Source organism: Colletotrichum acutatum (genome assembly GCF_030867785.1).
Source record: "Colletotrichum acutatum strain CBS 112980 chromosome Unknown BDZ83scaffold_69, whole genome shotgun sequence".
In the NCBI taxonomy this organism is placed as follows: Eukaryota; Fungi; Ascomycota; class Sordariomycetes; order Glomerellales; family Glomerellaceae; genus Colletotrichum; species Colletotrichum acutatum.
In genome coordinates this window covers 54,325-74,801 of record NW_026849063.1, presented here as the reverse complement: position 1 = coordinate 74,801, position 20,477 = coordinate 54,325, and the positions used below count along the sequence as shown (strand labels likewise).

The 20,477-nt window shown below is 54.2% G+C and overlaps 6 protein-coding genes across 6 annotated transcripts; 1 reads left to right on the top strand and 5 right to left on the bottom strand.

Annotated features, from left to right (window-relative positions):
• Nucleotides 1–1,776: 1,776 nt before the first annotated feature.
• Nucleotides 1,777–4,193, bottom strand: BDZ83DRAFT_581569 (uncharacterized protein; the record flags this gene model as incomplete). The annotated part of the gene is made up of 2 exons (XM_060505470.1): nucleotides 1,777–3,637; nucleotides 3,829–4,193. The coding sequence occupies 2 exons, from the start codon at nucleotides 4,191–4,193 to the stop codon at nucleotides 1,777–1,779; spliced, it is 2,226 nt and encodes a 741-aa protein (XP_060363187.1).
• A 459-nt stretch (nucleotides 4,194–4,652) lies between these two features.
• BDZ83DRAFT_753764 (uncharacterized protein) lies at nucleotides 4,653–5,366 on the bottom strand (the record flags this gene model as incomplete). The annotated part of the gene is made up of 1 exon (XM_060514391.1): nucleotides 4,653–5,366. The coding sequence occupies one exon, from the start codon at nucleotides 5,364–5,366 to the stop codon at nucleotides 4,653–4,655; it is 714 nt and encodes a 237-aa protein (XP_060363186.1).
• Nucleotides 5,367–11,619: 6,253 nt separating this feature from the next.
• Nucleotides 11,620–13,797, bottom strand: BDZ83DRAFT_720889 (uncharacterized protein; the record flags this gene model as incomplete). Its single annotated transcript, XM_060512318.1, has 3 exons — nucleotides 11,620–12,744; nucleotides 12,793–13,314; nucleotides 13,399–13,797. 3 exons carry the CDS (start codon nucleotides 13,795–13,797, stop codon nucleotides 11,620–11,622), a joined length of 2,046 nt encoding a protein of 681 aa, XP_060363185.1.
• Nucleotides 13,798–14,924: 1,127 nt separating this feature from the next.
• BDZ83DRAFT_627076 (uncharacterized protein) lies at nucleotides 14,925–16,640 on the bottom strand. Its single transcript, XM_060508608.1, has 2 exons — nucleotides 15,378–16,640; nucleotides 14,925–15,317 (listed from the first exon to the last, which is right to left on the bottom strand). Exons 1-2 carry the CDS (start codon nucleotides 16,536–16,538, stop codon nucleotides 15,030–15,032), a joined length of 1,449 nt encoding a protein of 482 aa, XP_060363184.1. The 5' UTR covers nucleotides 16,539–16,640; the 3' UTR covers nucleotides 14,925–15,029.
• A 949-nt stretch (nucleotides 16,641–17,589) lies between these two features.
• BDZ83DRAFT_653307 (uncharacterized protein) lies at nucleotides 17,590–17,953 on the bottom strand (the record flags this gene model as incomplete). Its single annotated transcript, XM_060510604.1, has 2 exons — nucleotides 17,590–17,850; nucleotides 17,894–17,953. The coding sequence occupies 2 exons, from the start codon at nucleotides 17,951–17,953 to the stop codon at nucleotides 17,590–17,592; spliced, it is 321 nt and encodes a 106-aa protein (XP_060363183.1).
• A 370-nt stretch (nucleotides 17,954–18,323) lies between these two features.
• On the top strand, nucleotides 18,324–20,477 carry BDZ83DRAFT_627071 (uncharacterized protein). The gene has a single exon (XM_060508607.1). It carries the CDS (start codon nucleotides 18,806–18,808, stop codon nucleotides 20,150–20,152), a length of 1,347 nt encoding a protein of 448 aa, XP_060363182.1. The 5' UTR covers nucleotides 18,324–18,805; the 3' UTR covers nucleotides 20,153–20,477.

The following is a 20,477-nucleotide window of genomic DNA, read 5'->3' as shown; positions in this document are numbered from 1 at the left end:
CTCGACTTCAAGGAAGTATTTGTTTTAATGTTCTGCCTTTGCGTGCTGCTCGGGCGATTCTCGATATCGTTGACACAGCATGAAAACACAGTATCAGTGGATACTCCCACTGTCTCGATAGACTCTTCAAGGAAGTATATCTCTTGGGTAAACTCTATGGTATCTTGAATATGAGCACCAGGCTCTTCCCTACCAATAGTACCAGTAGCCCGTTCCCAATCGGGGGGGCATTAATCATTGGCGCGAGAAAGCATTGGCAGGTATTAGTTTGTTTGCAGCTCACATTTTGTTGCATACGTCATACCCATCTACTGCTCAGCAGGTACTCAGCCGGCATCTCTCAGCTGGCAGCACATCTGTCCTCGTCCGCCACTTCCGCATCAAGCACCGGCTGGCTCTGCCAAGAAAAACGAGCAGACGGGCATTCGGAGGACGGGGGTCGGTCCGGGGGAGGAGTATCTGTACCCGTGTATACGGTCACGACCCGCGATACGATTTCGGTACCGGATGGGGATTCTGGTGGGCGTGTATGGTGTTTTGATATGTATGACGCTGCTTGGGGGTATGGCTGGCGCTGTGGCTGCGAGGAAGAATGGAGTGTGTATGGGGACGAGGTCTTCTGACGTTGTTGAAGCGACGAGGGGATCGGGGTTGGATGGGATTGTGAGAGGAGGTCGTGGAGTGAGAGGGGAAGGGGTTGGAAAGGGGTTCGAGACTCCGAGGCTTGGGTATGGAGTGCTCAAGTTGCCGGGTGATGATAAGAACCGGTCTGGGTATGTGATAATGCCAGCTGCTGATCCTTTGTTGTGTAAATTTGGATTCGGCTTTGGAGAAAGGGTGGAACAACCCAGAGATCGAAAGAGATGAGATCTATAGCTTGTATATGGATCACATCATATTATTGGAATTTGAATGTACTCTAGTCTACGCGCTTGACTTCCTCGCTTCACTTGCTTGACGTCTGTTCACGGTGACGCTATTCCCAGATCTCACGGTAGTGTGATCTATGCTTCTGATCCACGACCAAATGATTCAAGCGTAAATTGATACATCTCAAGAAACCTTGGAGAGTCATCGTGATTAGAAGGCCTGTAGAGCGGTAGAAACCTCGTCTTACTCGAAGCCCTTCGCAGACTCTGACTCTCGACTGTCAACTCAAGACTTTCAGTAAAGCTTCCCAAATTCCACCGATACTCTTCGAGTCTATCTATAGCCATCAACGATCCCCAGACCGTTTTTCACGTTCCTCTACACTTGTATGCGCCGATACTCTTGATTTCAACACTTCGCTGTTCCAAAACATTGGGTCACCAAGCAAGCGGCCTCGCAGTGAGCAACAGACGAGACACACTCTGGTCGGAATCAAACATGAGTTCAAGTGCTTTGGAAGAAAAAAGGGTTTCTAGAATTCTGTTCTACAGTTCTCGAAGAAAAATAGGTATCAAAAACAAAAGCATAGAAACAAAACTTCACCTGCCAAGAGACGCCCAATTCATCCCACTAACCATGCCCTATTCGCAATCTGATTCCCAAAAGAGGGTAATGCAAACGAAAAAGCGAAGTCAGGGCCATAAAACTCCGTGCTCGCAATAAACTGTGCTGTCCAGCTTTTTTTAAACGGTGTAAACTCCTCTGAAACGCTTCCGCTGGTGTCCGCGACCCAAGCTGCACCAAAAATAAGCAGCCGTCCGAACTGCCGTTATCAGCAGGGCCCGGAAGTATCATACAAGCTCTCTCTCACTCATTCTCCCTCTCACCATGACGGGCTAGGTTTGGCTAGCCAGTAACTCTCCGCACCCAGAGCGTCGTCGGCTCGTACTCCGCATTGCGATCCATTCTCTTGTAGGCTCTGTGCAGTTTGAGGCCAATCTCGTACTCTTCACGCTGAACCTCAGCGAGCTCAACCTTGAGAGCCTCCACCTTGCGCTTCTCAGCCTCGCGTTTCCTAAGAACTGCCTCGCTGGCCAGGATGCTGTCGGTCGGCATGAGCTCCGTCATTTGCTTAATGGCCTGGTTGATGTTGATGCGGCGATTGCCCAACGACTCCAACCGAGCGTTGAGGTAGCCCACGCGATCGTTGACCATGGAGAGCTCGGTCGGCGGCGGAGGCAAGGCTTTGCTAGTAGACCAAACCGACTCCGGACGGCTAGAGTTGCTGTACAGACTGGCAGAGCTCGTTCTAGGCAGCGGCTGCTTCTGACTGGGCAGCTGAGTTCGGGCAGGCGGCGGCGACGTGTCCTCAGTGAAGGCGCCCGACATGTAGGGGGACGACATGGAGATGACGATGGGCTGGTCTGGGTTGATGGAAGGGCTGGTGGACTTGAGTACAGGTGGTCGTCTGCGGTTCATTACACCGTCCTTTTGCTGTTGCGGTGGTGTCGGGAGAGATGGCACCGGAGGCCGATCCAACTCTGCGGATTCGCGAGGGGTATCGGGATCGGCGGAAGTCGCGTAGGTAGTGACACTGAATCTCGAGGGAGGCTGAGCCCAGGGGTCAGTCGGCTTGGCTGCAGCGGCAGCGGCAGCTTCGCGTTGTGCTGCTGCAGGAACGCGAGGCGGCGATTTTTCGTGAGTACTTGCGGGAGCGTGAACAGTCTGCTCTGAGTAGACACTCGAAGAATAGGAGGGCTGCGGAGCGTGAAGCGCATGCGAGTTGGCAGGAGGAGGCTTTCTTCGTATAGCCTTGTCGAGGCCGAGATGTGCATTAGGGGCAGAGGGCAAGCCCATCAGGGATGGGGGTTGTCTCTTCGTGACATTGGCGTCATTAGTGGCTTCGGGCGTCGCATGTACGGGCGATTGGACTCCAGCGCCCGAGTTGGGAGGACTGGGATATGCCGACTGTGCGGGTGGAGGGGTGCGAGCGGCGGAGGGAGATGAGGCGGTAGAGGCAGTAGTCAGCTGGCGGGGAGCGTTGAAGACCGTTCTGATGGTGGGCGTCCTCGACCGCGGTGACGTTTCAGATCCAGAGGGGCTGACAGGGGACAGTGGTGAATTGACACCTGCGATGGGCAGCCGAGGCCCAACGGCGGCGCGTCTGGTGCTCTTGGGCGGGATATTGAGAGGTGCTGCAGGCTTCGTGTCACGGACTGGGCTCACGATGGGTGCTCGTCCGCTTGCACCTCGCCATGGTGGGCGCTCGTCAATGACATCGGGTGTGGTTGATGACTGAGGCGGCGACTGCGGCTGCTGGGATTGCTGTTGCTTTGGGCTTCCGCCGACGGGCCTCAACCTTCGCAGGCGATCACCAAAGGTTTGCTGCGCCTGTGGTGCGTTCTGCATGGCTCTCATTGCGGCCGGAGACTTGCCGAACTGCGAATTTGAACCAAACTCCTGGGCGTACTCTTGTGGCCTGACTTGACCCGCACGGCCCGTGGTCTGGGACGTGGGTTCACCCGTCATGTCATCCCACTTGGTCTCGCGCTGGATCCGCAAGCGTTGCTGGGATTTGGTCTCTCGGAGCGTGTGAGCCGCAGCTTCTTGATTTTTGCGACGTTCGCGGCGCATCATGGGGATGTTTGTCTTTTGCTGAACCTGGTGACGGTGGTCGTTTTGGCCAGCGGCGCCGTTGATATCGAGCTGCGACATGTCCGGGCTCTCGTCCATGGGCGAGACATTGCCGCGGCCCTGCGTGGGGGTTCTGAAGTAGAGACACATGGTTAGTGGGTGGTTGGAATGCAAGTGATTCACTATCCAAAAAAAGCGAGACGAGACGAGACACACTCCGCGTGGGTTTTGAGAGCGAACAGTAAGACTTCTCAGACAAGCCAAACGTTTTGTGTTGCTGCTCGTCACTGCATCTTTTGGTAGGAATGGCTGGATCCGACTTACCCATCTCCGTGAGCTTCCATGTCAGGAGAGCTCGGGGGAGAGATGTCCGCCACGGCGGAGGTGTAGGTGTTTCGGGCAGCCACGTTTGCGAAGTTTGGCGAGATGGGGGAGGTGTAGTTGTCGCCGTCGGAGTAGATGGAGGACGCAGGGCGCCAGACACCAGAGGTATCGCGGTGGCTCTTGTATAGGTTGCGCGGGGGAAGGAGGTCGTCGAGAGTGCTACGGGAGCGCGGGATGTTAGCAAGAGCGTTTTGGAGAGTGTTTTGCAGAGTATCTTGAAGGGCAGTGAGGTTGCAAGAGAAGGAGGCCGAAATGCCAGCGACGTGGTCGAGGTTGCGGGAAAAGTCGCGATGGGCGAGGAGCATGCGCGAGGACGAGGTTGCTGCCGCCATGGTGAGCCCATGGAACGACTGGCTTTGACGCCAGGAAACCTTGGGAAAGAGCTTCACTTCATCTGGCCGAGTGGAAGGCTCGAGTGGCGGGCGCGTCGATTGCGAATATTGGAAATTTTGGGGGGTTTTTGGTTTGAGCATGAGCTTGAGCTTGAGCTTGGCCGCCGCTTGAGCTTCGCACCGTCGTTGAGTTCGTTGGGGAGGCGCGTGGGAAAGGACGGAAAAAGTCAATATCGCAACGGGCAGGAACGGGTGTCCAAGCTCCCAGCTGCTCCTTCCCTTGATGTGGTGTGGTTGATCTTCCCATTTCTCTCGCCTTCTCCTACTCTCTTCCGCTCTTTCCTCTTTCTTCTCGTCGCATCGCATCGTGCATTTTGGGTGGAACATGGTGGATCGGGTATTCGGGGAAGGGAGAAGTAGAGATGCAAATACTCACTCTTCAGCAACACCACTCTCTTCGAGGGCAAGTTTCTGGATGCCAGCAGTTCGAGGCTGGGTGTCGTTTCTCGGGTTCGTCGCTGTCGAATTCGATCTCGTGGTGGTGGTGTTGTTGTTGTTGTTGTTGTGCTCGATGCCGAGTCCGCCGCGCGGGTTGCGAAAGTTGTCGGGCCAGTAGTTTTGGTGGTGCAATGTGCTCGTGGAGCTGTGCTGGGTCTCGCGGCGGAGCCTGTTGTAGTTGGCAATGGTGTCTCGACTTCGAGATGCTGCTCCCGATGTTGGAGCTGGTGGTGGTCCTCCTCTTTGTCCGGGGACCTGGTATTGATATGGCTGGACGGGTTGGTACTGCTGGTGATGTTGGCCGGCGCTTCCTCCTCCTCCTCGTAAATGCACCCTGATTTGTTGTGTTGTCGTGGAAGTTGACGTGTGGTGTTGGTGTTGTGGCTGTTGCTGCTGCTGGGATGTTGAAGTGGATGATTGGCGGTGGTAGGGATGAGCTCCAAGGTGTCCAAGGTGTCCTTCCAGGTCGCGTTCGCGCGTGACAGAGCCAGTGACGGAAGAGAGAGAACTGGAGACGGAGACTGAGCCAGACTTGAGAAGATTCCTCTCGCGTAGTTGCGGCGGCGGCGTCAACTTCTTTTGAGGGCTGCCCGTCGTTTTCAGGCTGTTTGTCCGACGGCCAATTGCACCACCAGCACCGCCGTTCATCGCACCAATACCTGCACCAAATGCGCCAACACCACCGCCGTTGGTACCTGACCGGGACCTTGATAGGGCGTCGGTCCCCGGACCCACCCTGCCCTCTAATTGCAGGCCCGTTATAGCGGTTGGCCCCGCCCCCGCTCCACCGCGACTTTCACCTGAAGAGGCGTCCCACATCTTTTGTCGCTTCTCTCTCTTTTTTACAGAGTACTTTTCGCTGGTCTTTCTCGCTTGAGGTGCTGGCCTCCTTACCTAAGACGCTTCTTTCTTAGGTCAGCTTTTCTTAGCACCAGCTGTTAAGTGCTAAGAAAGGCAAAAGTGACAGCCGACGGCGATCAAGCACCCGCAGACGCCGCAAGTGCAATTTCCCTCCAGGGGTCGCCCGTCTCTCCACTCGCTTCTTCCCTCTCAAATCCTCGACTTCTCGTCAAGAGATTGCAACCCCACCAATCGCGGTGCACCCAACACCACGGAGGAGTATTACCACAACCAAGTGGCTTGAATGCGATGCGACGCGGACCAAACTCTTTCCTTTTCGCTTGGGGAATTGACGAAACACCCTCGGCTCGATGACTTTGTCGTAGTCGACTCGATTGTCGCAACGGTCCGTGGTCGAGGCGATGCTCCTGTTGATGCTGATGCTGCCGCTTTAGTTGCACCCTTTCGAAAGACGGGGGAAAGCAAAGCAAAGCAAATGCTGCTTACACCTAAATCTTTCTCAAAAGACAGCTTCCAAGGGCTTGCAAGGGAACCGGACACAAAGATGTTAAATAACCCTTCCTTCGGCGACCGAACGAGACTCCCGGACCTCTCGAATCAAGAAATTCCCACTGGGAAACACTCCAGACGCAGGAAAAAGGAACCAGACCGAGCAGTCAATGACAGCCCGCCGCGCCTCTCGTCCCTTGTCCCTCTCTTACAGCGTCGCTGTCGTCCGCGCTTCACAACTTCAGTCTGATGTTTCGGATCTGCTCCCGAATAGGATCTTCTTGAATATGCTTATCGCCTCTCTTCTTCGCATGAATTTGTCTTTTGGTTTCCTTTTCGACCCGCCAGGGAAAAGAAGTGTAGGGGTCTCTCTCCTCGTTTCGAACGCTGTGACCGGGAATGGGCTCGAGTGTGCACCACTTGGATGTTGGCGGTATCCTGGATCGAGGCCTGGATCGTCTTGCTTCCTTTTCGACGACAATGAGGATTTCCAGGTTTCTTTCTTTCAGTCTTTCACGGTGTCCAGTGTCGATAGCATACGATTCGAATAATATTGTCAAGGTTGCCGGCTCGCTCGCAAGCCGTGTTCGAATTCGGCGGAGTGGGTATAATGCAGCGGAGTCCGGTAAGATCTCTCAAAGTTCCGATATACTTTCCTCGATGCCGGCGGGGACTCGGAATCGACGACAATAAGAGGCTGGCTCAAAGCTGTTGTCAAGCAATGAATAAACTAGTGGTCATGTTTCCAGCTGATGATACTTGAAAACAGAAATGCTGGACTGATCAACACGTCCAAAGGCAGGCCGTCGCAGAGGCCAAGTGCCGTTCTTCGTTTCGTGACTCGGGATGATGGGCGTGGTGGTGGGGAGGGAATCGGAAGCACAGGCTGGCTGGCTGAAAAGGGTAATTCACAAACAAGACGTTGCTGAACCCCACGAACAACGACTTCGAGAAAAGGATGAAGAAAGCAACTCTTCCTTCGAGTCAAGAAATGACGACAAAAAAAGAAGTGGTCAGCAAAACCGAAGAACCAGACGAGAGGAAGAAGAAAAAAGGGGAGAGGAAGAAACAAAACGAGAAAACAAGAAACATCCAAGGGCTTAAGAGTCGAGACCACAAAATTCAACGCAAAATCCAAGATGAATCACAGACGAAGTGAGGGAGCTACACTACTCTCCATCATCTCCACATGGGAAAACCACATAACCCGGCACTTACCACTCGTCCCGCGGGAAGATCACCAAGGAACGGACCTGTACCTTACATGTCCTTACATGCAAGCCTTTGGGCCCAAGTTTACCATGCACCTTGGGCCGGATAGGGTCTCATCGGGCGTCCGCATGGCACCACACATCCCCCTCCCCTCACATCAACGATCCAGCCCGCTGCCCCAGGGCCCAGACACGGACGGCCAGTCACTGCCATCAGACTTTGGCAGGCTGTACGAATAGACGTGCCAGGCATAGAGAGAGACAAGAGACAGACATCAGTCAAGCAGGAGCTAGAGCCTTCCTCGAGTCCCCGCCCAGGGGCCCGTCCACCACCGCTTCTGTGTAAGTCTCAGACGACGGGCCAACGCCTCAGCCAAATGACGGGGCTTCCTCCCGGGCTTCATCCCCGACGACGTTCAGACGTGGACCTCTCTGTAGCCATACTTACATAGTAGGCAGTAGGTATTTTCTTGGATGTGCTAAGAGAGTGCGAGCCGCTGAGCCTGAACCTGGACCGCAGCATGCAGGACGCGGGAGGCAACATTCAGGCACCGCGGTGCAGCACTGCAGTCAAAGTATCCGTAGCGAATGAACACCCCCAAGCCAACGAATATCTTGCACAACGTGCAAGCCGACACTGGGATATCTCTTGGAAGGGTCCAGGGCCCGGGGAGCAGGTGAGTTGCTGTCCCGGGCTAGCGAACGCCAAAGTACTTCACCCTTCCCGGCCGGCGCTTCATTGGATGGTACCGCGCCGTGTGCGGCCCCCTCCTTTCCCCCTCTGTTTTGCCGCGTTGTAAGTGGTGACTTGTGTCCAGTCGATGGTCCTTGGTGACGGATGTTCATTACAGCGCTCAACGGGCTACATGCGAGGTATTGAGGACGGACCTATCCGTACATCCTGTCGATGAACATGTTTGTGAAGCATTCACTACACAAGTTCATCTCTTGGCCTGGTGACACGACGTTGATGATCCCTCTGGCTTGCATGAGATGGTGAAGGAGAGCGTGGCGAACGAATTCTTCACTTCGATTCACTTCGATAGCATGTCATGCTCGTTGGAAATGTTTCATCGTTTCACAAAATAAACATCTCACTTTTATCAATCCCACCCACAGTCACCCTCCAATCCAACACCAGCGTCACACCCACTAATTGGAGCCCCCCTCATTCCCTCCTCCCATCAGGGCTTGTCATTTACAGAGTACTTTGTAGATCGGGAGGTCTCGACTCACTCACCCACTCATCAGTGGTAGTCTTCAGTGGCGCAAGCCGGCGTACCGCCCCCATCTCATTCAATCTCACAAAAACCTTGCGTGCCCACGAACCATTCCGAAGCGCCACTTTAATCACATAATTTCCAGGGACCGTTCCTGCGTTTCACATTGACCACCTTTTCTCCCCTCCTGTTGGCCCCCCGAATCCTCAATCCTTCATCTGACCTTACCCACTGAATTTTGAAGAGAGCTTCTCAGCTAGTGATAATTCTCATCGCCTCAATTATCACGACCCACAGACAGGCCGGGTCATGCATAGAAAACGTACATGGCGAATGCATGAGTGAAGGTAATGAAGTGAGATGAAATCTCAAATAATTGCAATGAGGCCAGCAAGCCATTTGCTTCTGCTCACGATTCACCTTCCCAATTCAACGCTCATAAAAAGTCTCATTGATGATTGCACATTGCACTCGGGACGCCCGGCCCTCGTTGATGAAATGAACCAACGACCCCTGGAACTCAAATCGACACGCGCAATCTCATCCAGTGCGAGGCGAGCGAGCACTACGAACCCTGCACTTTGGAGGAGGGACGGATTGCATCTCACTGACTCTCAGCCGACCATGGGCGACATAGTTGACCTTACCCAACCATAGAAATGAGTTGATGAAACCGATCTGGCGGGGGCGAAATTGTATGGTCAGGTCAGGTCAACTTTATGGTCTGGTGAGGTCAGCTAAAGCTTTAATCTTTACCATCACCCAGCCATTGGCTACACTTGTCGAGGCTCTTGAGCTGACCCGACCTGACGTGAGTTGACCTGACCTGACGTATACTCCACACGCAGATCAAGATGTTATGGTCGGGTCAGGTCGAGTTCAGCGTCCAGTCCTCCAATGACGGTCTGTCATTGCTCGCCCACGAACAATTTAGCTGACCTGACCGACCATGACAGCAATAAGGACCAACGATTGCTCGCTCACGAATCCTTCAGCTAGCCCGACTACACTGAGAGTTGACCTGACCTGACTAGAAGCTCAGAACAACTCTGAAGTGGAGCATACGTCAGGGCAGGACAACTTTGACTCCCCAGTCGTCCACTCGTAACCTGCCATTGCCCGAGCACCTATTTGACTTGACTAAGCGAGACAGTTGACCTGACCTGAGGTGAGTTGAGCTGAGCTGACCCGACCATAACATCTTGGGCTTGCACATGGAGCATACCTCAGGTCAAATTCAGCCTCCTGTCCTCCAAGGCTCCAATGGCAGCCAGCCCTTGCTCGTCAACGAACAGCTTTAGCTGACCCAAGCCCATTGTACACAGTTCTGCGTTCTTGACCTGACCTGACCAGAACATCTCTCATTTTGCATGTGGAGCATACGTCAGGTCAGGTCGAGTTTGGCTTCAAGTCGTCCACTCATAAGCTGCTTGCCTTAACATGGTCAGTGAGTTGACCTGACCTGGCCATGAAATCTTTACAGATAGCTTAATTGTGGATACGTCAGGTCAGGTCAACTTCAACCTTGCCTCTTCCAATAACAATCAGCCACGGCTCTGACACTTGGTTGACTCGACTTGACCTGACCCGACCACAAATCTTTAAAGCTTTGACTACCCACGTCAGGTCAGGTCAAGTCAGGTTGACTAGAGAAGCAGTGGTCGGTTGAACTACCTCATCTCTACCACTTACCAATCGCCCACGCATCTGGGCTGAGCTAACATCTCTCCTTTTTAGCCAACTTTGGAATCACGCATTGCCCAGGCCAGGCCCTCCAGTCACTCAAAGTAAGAGTCAATATGTACGCTCGGAGCCTGCAAACATCAGGTATCCCATAGGACATAAATGCAAACCTTACGCACTCCTTGATCCTGCAATGCACTGCACCGCGCGCCGCAGTCAGCAGCCTACGGCGACAGCATGCTTAGCAGCTGCCATCCTCGGTGAAGTGAAACCGCATCCGTCCATGCATCAGTCCAAGCTCCCGTCCCCTAAACCCTCCATCCCGACATGAATACCTAATTTACTAACTCCCGTCATCTCTTGAGAGGATCAAGTCTAGACACCATGACAATGACACCCGTCTGATCACGCACAGCACGGGATACGGGTTGTAGCACGCACCACCCGTCACCTGTCATCACATCACATCACGGCTCCTTCACCTCGATCAAGCCAATTTGCGTCCGCAGCTCTCTCTATCTGCCGTCAGACTGCATCAGCAGCGCTCGAGACCTGGCCTGCATGCACCTCTTCACAAATAGATCCAACTGCACCCCCTAAAGCTTTTTTGCCATATCGCCTACGGAAACAACCAACCGTTCTGTTTCTCTTGTCTCCTCCGTGGCCTCATTTAAACTTTCTCCCTGTCGCTCTTCTGCAGCTCTCAACCTGTAGCTCCCCGGAGAACAGCACTTCAAACATAACAGCCACCTCCGAAAATTACGCCCTCAATGGCTGGCATTTCATCGCCTCCGAGTGCGAGTTGTCTGCATGTCCGTCAATGTAAGCAGGAGCATGGGCCATGAGTCGTTGCAGCACATGAATAACATTGAAGGCAGGCCTTCAATGCCGACCCTGCATGATTGTCGATCACACGTCTCCGAGCCACATCACATTCAAAAAGGGGGCATGCACATGTTTGTGATCGCTGTCTTTATTTGCAATTGACGTTGAATTGTCTGCTTGCCTTGCAGGGATTCACCCGGGCCGTCTGGATCCTTGTGCTTCGAAGGTCCCTTGTAAGCCCTCTAAAGACTCTTGCAGACCAAGATGATGCGACCCCAGAGCTTCCAACTATAAACCTCTTGGCCGAAAAGTGCATTCTTGCAAGCCGCCGTCTAAAAAAAATCTCAAATATTGCCATCGCTAATACCTCAACGCCTTCTGAGTATATCCCGATGCCTGTACCGAAAATATGAAAACCGCAGGGGTATCCGAATGGTTGCGATCCGGGAAATAGTGGCTGGATCCTCCCATCCAGATAATGCAAATACTCCCTCTTCTTCTTCTCTCGGCAATAGTCGTCTGCCGAGACCCAAGAGATTGCAGAATCGTCGCAAACAATGCTGATGTAAAAAAAGCCGGCAAAAACAGGAGGCGTAGTATCTGGTGATGCGTTCACTCTTCTTCGTCAGAGCTAGAGTCCGATTCGGAAGAACTGTCGACTTCGTCCAAGTCAATAGGGGCTCCGGCATCACCCCCAACTTGCTCAAGAAGCTGCAAGGCCGTCATTCCGCCACTAGACGACGGCCTCGACGGCGTGGTGTCCATTGAGCTTTCGTCCGGAGCAGTAGATCCATGCTTCTTTGACGGGCTTGGGACGTGCACCTCAACTCTGTAGTTACCTTGATGATATGTTGACGGCGGCGGCCGGCTTGCCACCGGCTGTGCGGATGTAGGCGGCTGCGAGATGCTCATACTCGCCGTCGGATCTTGTGTTGCGGCCGTCGCGTTAGACCCGTTGAGGCCGTTGGCCATGTCCGTTACCGCGACGGTCTGGATCGGTGTGAGGTCCCGCGGAGTCTGCGTCGCTGACGCATCACCATTTCCATTGAGGCGAGCTCGCTTGTCGGCATGGCCATCCTTACTCGGCGTGGGGATCGTACGCGGTACGCCATCAGGCATGCCCATACGCTGACGTTCCAATTCCATCTCCTCGCGATTACGTCGCTGGCGCAGCTTGATGCCGTACTTCTTGCGGATCGTGGACTGTTTGCATGCGTACGAGTTCTTGAATCCCGCCAGCTTCTTCTGCAGTTCTTCCGGGTCACCACCAGCTTTCTGCGCGGCTTCAATTTTCATCTTGAATCCCTCTTCGGCTAGTTGCAACTCGGATTTTAGCGCCTCAATTTGATGTACTGTGAGATGGGCCATATCCTTGTGCTGGGGGGTGCCCAACGGAGCGTTCGAGAGATTAACTGCTTGAGAGCTGGAAGGAGCGCGAGGGGTTTGGGTGTTTGAGTATGCCGGGCTGTTACTACCGGAGGCGACGTACATCGGGGCGCTATCGGGAGCTGGCCGCTTGACAGGAGGATTGAGTACCGGCGGCGGCAGGGATGCCTTTGGAATCGACGCGATATCATCCTTGATGACTTCGCCAAAGTCGCCACACACCTTGTTCAACATGTGGTATTGCAGGCCAGCCATGCCGCCGAATCTTTGCGCGCAGTGAGGGCACATGTACGCCTCACTAGTCGATCTTGACAGCGGAGACGTCTTGACACAGATCTTCTTCTTGACGTGCTGCTGACGGTTAGCTTGGCCATTGCCACTATTGAGACCATTGCTTACATGTTGGTAGGCGGATACCCCTGGGAAAGTCCGATGGCAGTAGAGGCATTGTGGGTTGGCAGGATCCGCTGGCTCCAAGGGTTGTACAGGGAGCTCTGGCTTTTGGTTGACGCTCTTGAAGGAGTTCGTACGCGCGAGGGCAACCTGCTGTTGCTGTTGTAACTGCTGCTGGTGCTGTTGCTGTTGCTGTAGGTGCTGTTGTTGTTGGGCCGGAGCCGTTGGCAAAGAGGGAATAACATGTTCATTCTCGACAATATCCGCAGCATCGTATCCAAGCCTCTCCGCTCGCGCCAGGGCATTAACAAGTCGACGTGCCTGAATAGTGGGTAGACGAGCTACGAGAGCTCTGTCAAGGAATGTGTCTGAGGCTTTGGCGAGAATCTCATCCGCCACCTCATCAATGTCAGCCGTGGTCATGGCATTGATAAGCTCATGCTTGCCGGCCTCCAGAAACCTTGCGCCATAGTCCCTGACGGCTCTCTGGAAGATTCCCACGTCGGCTTGGTGCATGGTGACATTCATCTATCCAACGGTCAGTCATTCGTGGTTCGTCAAGAGCCTCGGCCTCTCCTTCCACAACGTGTGATGCCCGTGACGGATACTTACAAGAAAAGCTATGTGATAGTGTGAACCAAGCAAACACTTGGCATGGTTGTCCCGAATGGCCCGTCTGACCGCATCAGGGTCCGAGTCTTGAATCGCGGCAGAGAGCCGAGCATAGTCATCGTGGAATCTTTGATTTCTGTCCACTTTACTCGCATGTTCAGCTGACGCTGACTGAGTTCCTTGCTGAACATCCGAGGTGACGATTGGAACAACAGAGGGCTTGACTCCATTCGCAGCAGCACCTGCTACAGGAACAGGCACCGGGGTTTGCCTGGGAGCCGCAGCTGCTTGCGATGACGGAGGGAAAGCGGGAGAATGTGATGCGGACTGTCGAACTGGTCCATGGCCGTACGCGCCGCCGTTAGGCATAGGCGGCTGCTGCATCATTGGTGATGCCATTTTTGAACGGCCACTTGGCTGATTTGTTGAAAGTGATCCTATGGCCAAGCCGAAGGAAAGATATTGGCCAAGGAGAAGAAGCCAAGTGCACTGATTGAAGAAGGAACGACTCTAAGTTGAATGAGATCGTCGTCCATGGACCTTGATTGGTCAGGTGCAATCTTTTTGAGTGTTAGTTTCAGTCAAAAGTGCGCAAAGAAGAAGCTGCTCGCTATCCACGATTTGACGCGTCAATCTTCCGTCAAACGCGTTCTTTGACGTCGATCTCGAGTTCGCGATATTGATCGTGGGTGGTGGCCGTCGTCCTCAAAGTGCCATTCTGCGCAATCAAGTGGGCATACGCGGGTGGAGCACGGATTCGTTAAGTAAAGGGTGGAAAAAAGAGAAAAGTTAGGGCGAAGGAGGGGCCACGTCTTGATTAGTAGAAAAAGTTAATTAGCGTGGCTTTTTTAGAAGGAGGGGGCCCTGGGACCGCTATAAGTAATAGCTAGTGAAGGTGCTATATCTTGCTATAGCGTTTTTGTCAGGAAAGACCCGCTCTTACCCCCTTAGCTCTGGTTTGATTGGTTGCACTTTCCATTTGCTTTATAATGACATGAGAATCTGTCACACATTCGCGACTGCCCCAAGGTGCACATAAGACGCTTGGACTCAGCATGTCCAATCAGAGAGCTCGGTCCAAGAACCGCCGTTAAATTGGAGCAATTACTACAGAAAAAAGTAACATTTTTAGCCCATTTATTAATAAGTCGCAATAAATTCTCTCCACATATTGTAACCATCTTTCTGAGGCGCGCATGATTCGTATTATTTCGGCCACCGTGATGAGCAGCGAGACTGAGTCTGCATTTCAGCAACCCCAAAGCATCGCAATGTTGGCAATCAAGGGGAAGCGGATTTGTCGCGTAGATAATCATATGCAGGCAACAGCGTCTTTGGCGCCGAGAACAAAGATCGAGACATTGTGTCACCACCCAGAGCACTTTGAAAGAGTTGTTGTATAGCAAATCCAGGACAGAGTCCAGAGTGTCATTACGGTAAAATATTGATAACCATACCGAGTACCCGTCCGATTACCTCTGCTCTTCGCGAGCTCCGTCGCTATAGGCGCTTACGGCCTCCCAGCCCATCCATCCATCCATCCATCCATCGTTCCCGTCCATTATCTCATGAGAAGTCCGTCCCAGCCCAGGGGTATCATTCGGTCTCGCATTCCGCGCCTGCGTCACTGCTCAAATGTTCTCGCCGATACACGCCAACATCAGCCTCTGATAATCGCCGCTCGTCTCGCCCCTGATCCTGCTCGCCAAGCTGCGGTTGTATCTTGCCTGGTACGCGCCCTTGACGTTGGCAAGGGTGTTCTTGTCCCAGTGGTATCGCACCACGCGCGCGACGAGGAGATGGTCCTTGGTGCCGAGCCCAGCCATTGAGTCTTCCAGGAGTTTGGCGGCGTGCATGTACTTGTCGACTGCGTTGCGGAGCTGGAAGAGAAGGGCGTCCTCCATGTGGCCAGAGAATTCCTATCGCGCAAAGTTAGTATCGGGTGCGATGTAGGCATTCAATGGGTCTGGCTGGCTTACCTTCTTGATGACTTCCTCAAGCTTCCTCCTAAACTTTTGCTCGTAAGCTTGGTTGATGGCGCGGATCTGGTTGTCGTTGCGGGTGCTGAGGATGCTGCAAACAAGCATCTCATCCGTACCGACCTTGCCTTCGGTGGCCTTGTACAACTCCATGACATCCGAGTCGACCTGTTGCGGCACGACGGGCGCAGAGTCCTCTGCTCTGTTGGCACCAAGGACGATGAGGAAATGCCTCTCTGTCTTCATGCTGAGGTCACCCTTGACGTCATCCTCCAGGCGCCTCTTGAATGTTTGCTGATATGCGCTTTTGATCGCCTGCAAATCCGCGTTTGAACGGCCGAGGAGAATGTCATTCAGAACACTCTCCTTTGTGCCGACCCCGTCCATTGCCTCGTACAAGTTGTAGATATCGGAGCGGAGAGGACCGCGGGCGACTGATACCAAGCCCTTCTGGAACCAGCTGCTTGTCTCCTTCTTAATATCTTGCTCGAGGTCACGTCTGAAATTCCTGTTGAATGCTGTTCTGATGGCATCGATCTGCAGAGGGTCCTTGGTAGCCAGACAGCGGATGAGAGTCTTCTCGTCGGTACCGAAGCCCTTCATTGCGTTGCGCGCCGTCGTCGCGTCAGGAGTGGCATCCCATTGGATGATCTGGGGAGCGCCGTATCCCAAAGACGCCGGCGTCGGGGGTCCGTAGTGCTGAGGCGGGGGAGCGCCATACGACTGATTGGGCGGTGGTGCGCCGTAGCCTCCGGGCGCGGGGGAGTGTCCGCCATAAGGCGAAGGAGGAATCGGGGGAGGTGCGCCGTATGCGCCGCCCTGTGGCGGATACTGGCCCGGCGGAGGACCCTGGGGCGGGGGGTAGTGTCCGCCTTGCGGGGGATACTGGCCCGGAGGAGGTTGTTGGTAGTAGCCGCCCTGTTGAGGAGGTGCACCATATTGGCCGGGCGGAGGACCTTGAGGAGGAGGATACTGGCCTCCTTGCGGAGGATAAGGTGATCCGCCGTAACCTCCCTGTTGAGGGGGCGGGTACTGCTGGCCGTAGCCCTGGCCGTGAGGCTCTGAAATGGTGTGAGGATCTAGAGAACAAGCATTGGAGGATCGCCGAGATTCGGAATGCAACTTACGGGCGCCGTAGCCGTACTGGCCTGGATAGGACATTGAAGTCTGGAATGCGACGCGCAGAGTTCGATCGGTTGACGATGCCGGGAGAATCGGGGGCGCGCTTGCGTCAGAGGTCAAGGGGGGGGGCGGGGTATTGGAAGTTATGTAAACGTGAACCGCGTATTCGTACGGTGTCGGTGTTGTGAAAGACTGCGGGGCAGCAGAAGGTGACGAGATGCAAGAAGACGGAAAGTCGGATGAGAGAATCGTAGATGGGACTGGGCGGCGTAGCTTATTTTAAAGCTTACATGCGGCGGACGGACAAGACGGGGTCTCAAGAGGCAAGCGAGGTGACGGCGACGAGACCGGTGTGTGGCTGTGAGTCTTTTACTGAGGCAAGAATTGCGTGTTTGGGCCCTGTGCCGGTGCTGAGAGGGGGAAGCTGGAGGTGATTCTTTCCGGCCGTCACCTGCTTCCTGTTGGTGGTAAGAGCTTGAGCTAAGGTGGTAGATCGAATCCGACGAACCGATCCGTACGCGGAGCTTCTCACAGCAGTCAGCAGCAGAAAACCCAAAGTCATTGGGCTGCGAGACGGTCTGCCCAGGCTGGCGTGGTGGCTTAGTAGGCACGCGCCCAGCAAGGAAACTCAACGTCATCCACCTGGAAGATTAAAACCAACTTCTGGGCGGCGCGGGCAGTGCGATGTGATCCACAGAAAGCGACCAGAAGGTCCAAATGTTTCCATCCTCCAAGGCGCCAACCCTGTTGAGCTGCTGTCAGCGCCACAGAGATGCGTAATCGAGGTAGCACTGCCAAATGTCTCGGTTCCTGTCCGCCATTGCTGCAGTCCGATGCGAGGGTGTGGTGGGGTATGTTCACTGTTCACTTCATGATAAATGAGGCGTTGAGTCGAGGTAGAAAGAGATTGTTCTAGATGATGTTGACCTTAGATTAGTTAGTACGGATATCCAAAGCTGAAGAGTAGAGCAAACAAACGGGCAAGGTGTGATCGACGGCGACCCTGCTGCCCTACGAGATGACATGCACGCTGGGGGCCAGAGCTTCCTTGCCCATGCACGACTTTGGCGGGTGTTTCTTGTGAAGAAGCTTAGGAGGTGGATCGGGCAGACAGAAGCGTCTGTGGTGCTGCGGTGGGAGCGGAGCGGAGAGTCGAGGGGAAGGGTTCGTCTGGAGGAGGAAGAGGACGACGCAGGGGCAAGCCACAGGCCAAGGCTCGGATGCACGAGCCACCGGCGAGCTGTGGTTCCGACTGCACCGCCACTTGCTGACAGATCTCGGTCTTTCCGGCCTTAGGTGGCTCGTGACGTTCATGGCTGGTGGCTGGTGGCTGGAGGTTGCTCCATGGTGGCTAGTGACCCTGGATTACATAACAATACTAGGATACCTCGCACCTCGAGAAACCAGGCAGCACTGAACAGGCGCGTGCCAGAACGTGGTTCGACAAAGTGCATCTCCAGCCTGCAATCCGAATGGCAGTCCCGTCACTAGTAGCTGTTTGCCGTTGAAGGTTCCACTAGCATGTCTGCCTTTTTTCATCAAATGACGGTAGCTCCTTGCGAGGTCTAGACGCTGCTGTGTTGAATCTCCCAGCTGAGTTGCAACAGCAACAGCAACGCGGGTGGCTGGGTAGCCGTCATTTACAGCCTCTCATTGGCTATAACGGGTCCACCTCGGCAGGCTAAGCGAGCCGTTCAACCCAGCCCGTACCTGGCGTGCCACGCGTGCCTGGATTCTGCCCACCTCCCGTCACCTTTAGGCCTGTTGCTTCCCCGCCATTGGTGCCCTTGAGTCGCTGTGTCCCTGGCCAACCAGCCAAAGGTACCTCACCCCTCCATCCAAAACCCCCCATTCAGCCAAGTCCCTTGTAAGTAACCCCCTGGATCAACTGTCAAACCGCCTTGGAAGCTGCACTACCACCACCAAAATGGAGCCCTTTCAACCTCCCAACCACCAACATTTACCATCACGAGCTTTTCCGAGCTTCCCTCACCCAGCCATCCGCGTTTGCTAGTGCAGCGCAGTAAAACCATCATGGCTCCCGCGCAACCTCCTGTTTGCTTTTCCTTTTGCTTCTCCAGTTTTTTCTCGTATGCCCTACAGTCGCTTTTGCAACTATTCGTATTCGATCGACATCGATATCCACCGTCCTGTCAGTGCCCGTCTTTCATCCTGCAGCAACAGCAAGAAGCACGGCATCTACCAGGCCTGTCAACTTGAAGCATCAGACTTGAGACGATCTCTCTCACTTTCTCTGTCTCTCTCAAAAACATCACACAGTCAGCAGCTGGTGGTCCATCGTCAAGATGCGGCCCTCTGCTCCCCTCCCGCTGCTGCTATCCGTCTCCACAGCAGCAAACGCGATCCCCCTCATTGATCGTCTCCTCCATCTTCGTGGCACAAAGCCAACAAAGACCTACTCGGTAGTCAATGTTGAGGGAAGTCCCAGCGCCGACCCGCCAGTCGTCACCATTACAAGATCGCCAGTTCAGACAACGGTCACGGAGAGAATCACCGATACCATCACCCAGATCTCGTCTGCCGTACAGACAACATCTACATCTCTCATCATCGTGAACGTCGATGGCACCACGGACAGCGGCCCAGCAACCGTCACTGTCTACCCAAGCGTGAAGCCTACCCCTGAATCTACACCTTTGACTGTCATTCCTACGACGGCAGCAACAACACCACCGGTTGCCCCTCCGGCAAGTTCTGCTGATCCGGCGCCCTCCTCAGCTGCGCCGTCAACTCAAGTCTTCGAGTCTGTTCAGCCAGCTCCTTCTTCAACTACTACGCCTGGCATCCCTTCGAGCATTGCCAGTCCTTCATCAACACCGTCCTTGAGCGCCCCTGTCGTGGTGCCTCCCCCGTCAAGCGAGACGTTGGCGTCGCCTAGCCAATCCTCGCCAGTGCCTTCATCGCCGTCGACATCTGCTATCGAGCTGCCCCCCTCTACGGAAACCCCAGTGGCACCATCATCGGCACCTGTCGGCTCGTCTACCGCCATTGTTATGCCTCCTCCTTCGACGGAAACTCAGGGTGTTCCCAGTACGTCCCCATCGGCGTCCGCCAGTGTCTCTACGGGAGCCATCGAGCCCCCTCCGTCCACATGGACATCTATTGCGGCACCCCCAGCATCATCCTCAGCAGCCGCATTTTCCAGTTCTTCCGAGACCAATGTGGTTCCCCCTCAGTCATCAGCAACATGGGCTGCTCCAAGTGAACCGGTTTCAACACCAGTTGAATCGTCTGCGGTCGTCGTTCAGCCTCCTCCGCCCACGGAGACCCCGGTTGCGCCGACTTCTTATATCGCTCCCCCTGTGGAACCATCATCTACTCTTCCACCTAACACGACATCATCATCATCAACCTCGACGACTACAACTTCTACCTCTACTAGCACAAGCGTCACAGAGGCTTATACGCCTCCGACTTCTACCCAGGTCTATGAGACCACCTACCAAACCTCATGGGTACAGACGCCCAGCTCATTGCCTCAACCCTCAACCTTTGTCACCAGCATCATCAGTGTGACAACATCTTCCTCAATCCCAGAATCTACCACGAGCTTTGACGATGGTGACTGGTCTACCACCAAGTACCCCGAGTGGAACGGTACTGCCAGCGCGACCCCTCGCTACCGCCGATGAAGCGAGAGGGCCTCATTTCCTTTTGCTATTACGGATAAGACGATTTACGTCTGATTTACTTTCACGTGTTTTGCATATCCTCAGCATGGCGTAATTAGTTCTGCTAGAACATGGGAGGTTGTTTGATTCCAAAGCATGGGTAACACGTGCAAACGAGACCTGAGAAACGACGCATCATTCAGGGCCAAGGGCCATCTCCGATTGTGGGAAGAGAGCTCACAGCAGCACAGACCAAGAGCTGGAACGCGCTGTTATCAATGGGTTTCCTAATGTCTAATAAGATAGAACTTGTACATACTCAACAAACCGTTACATATGATCAAAA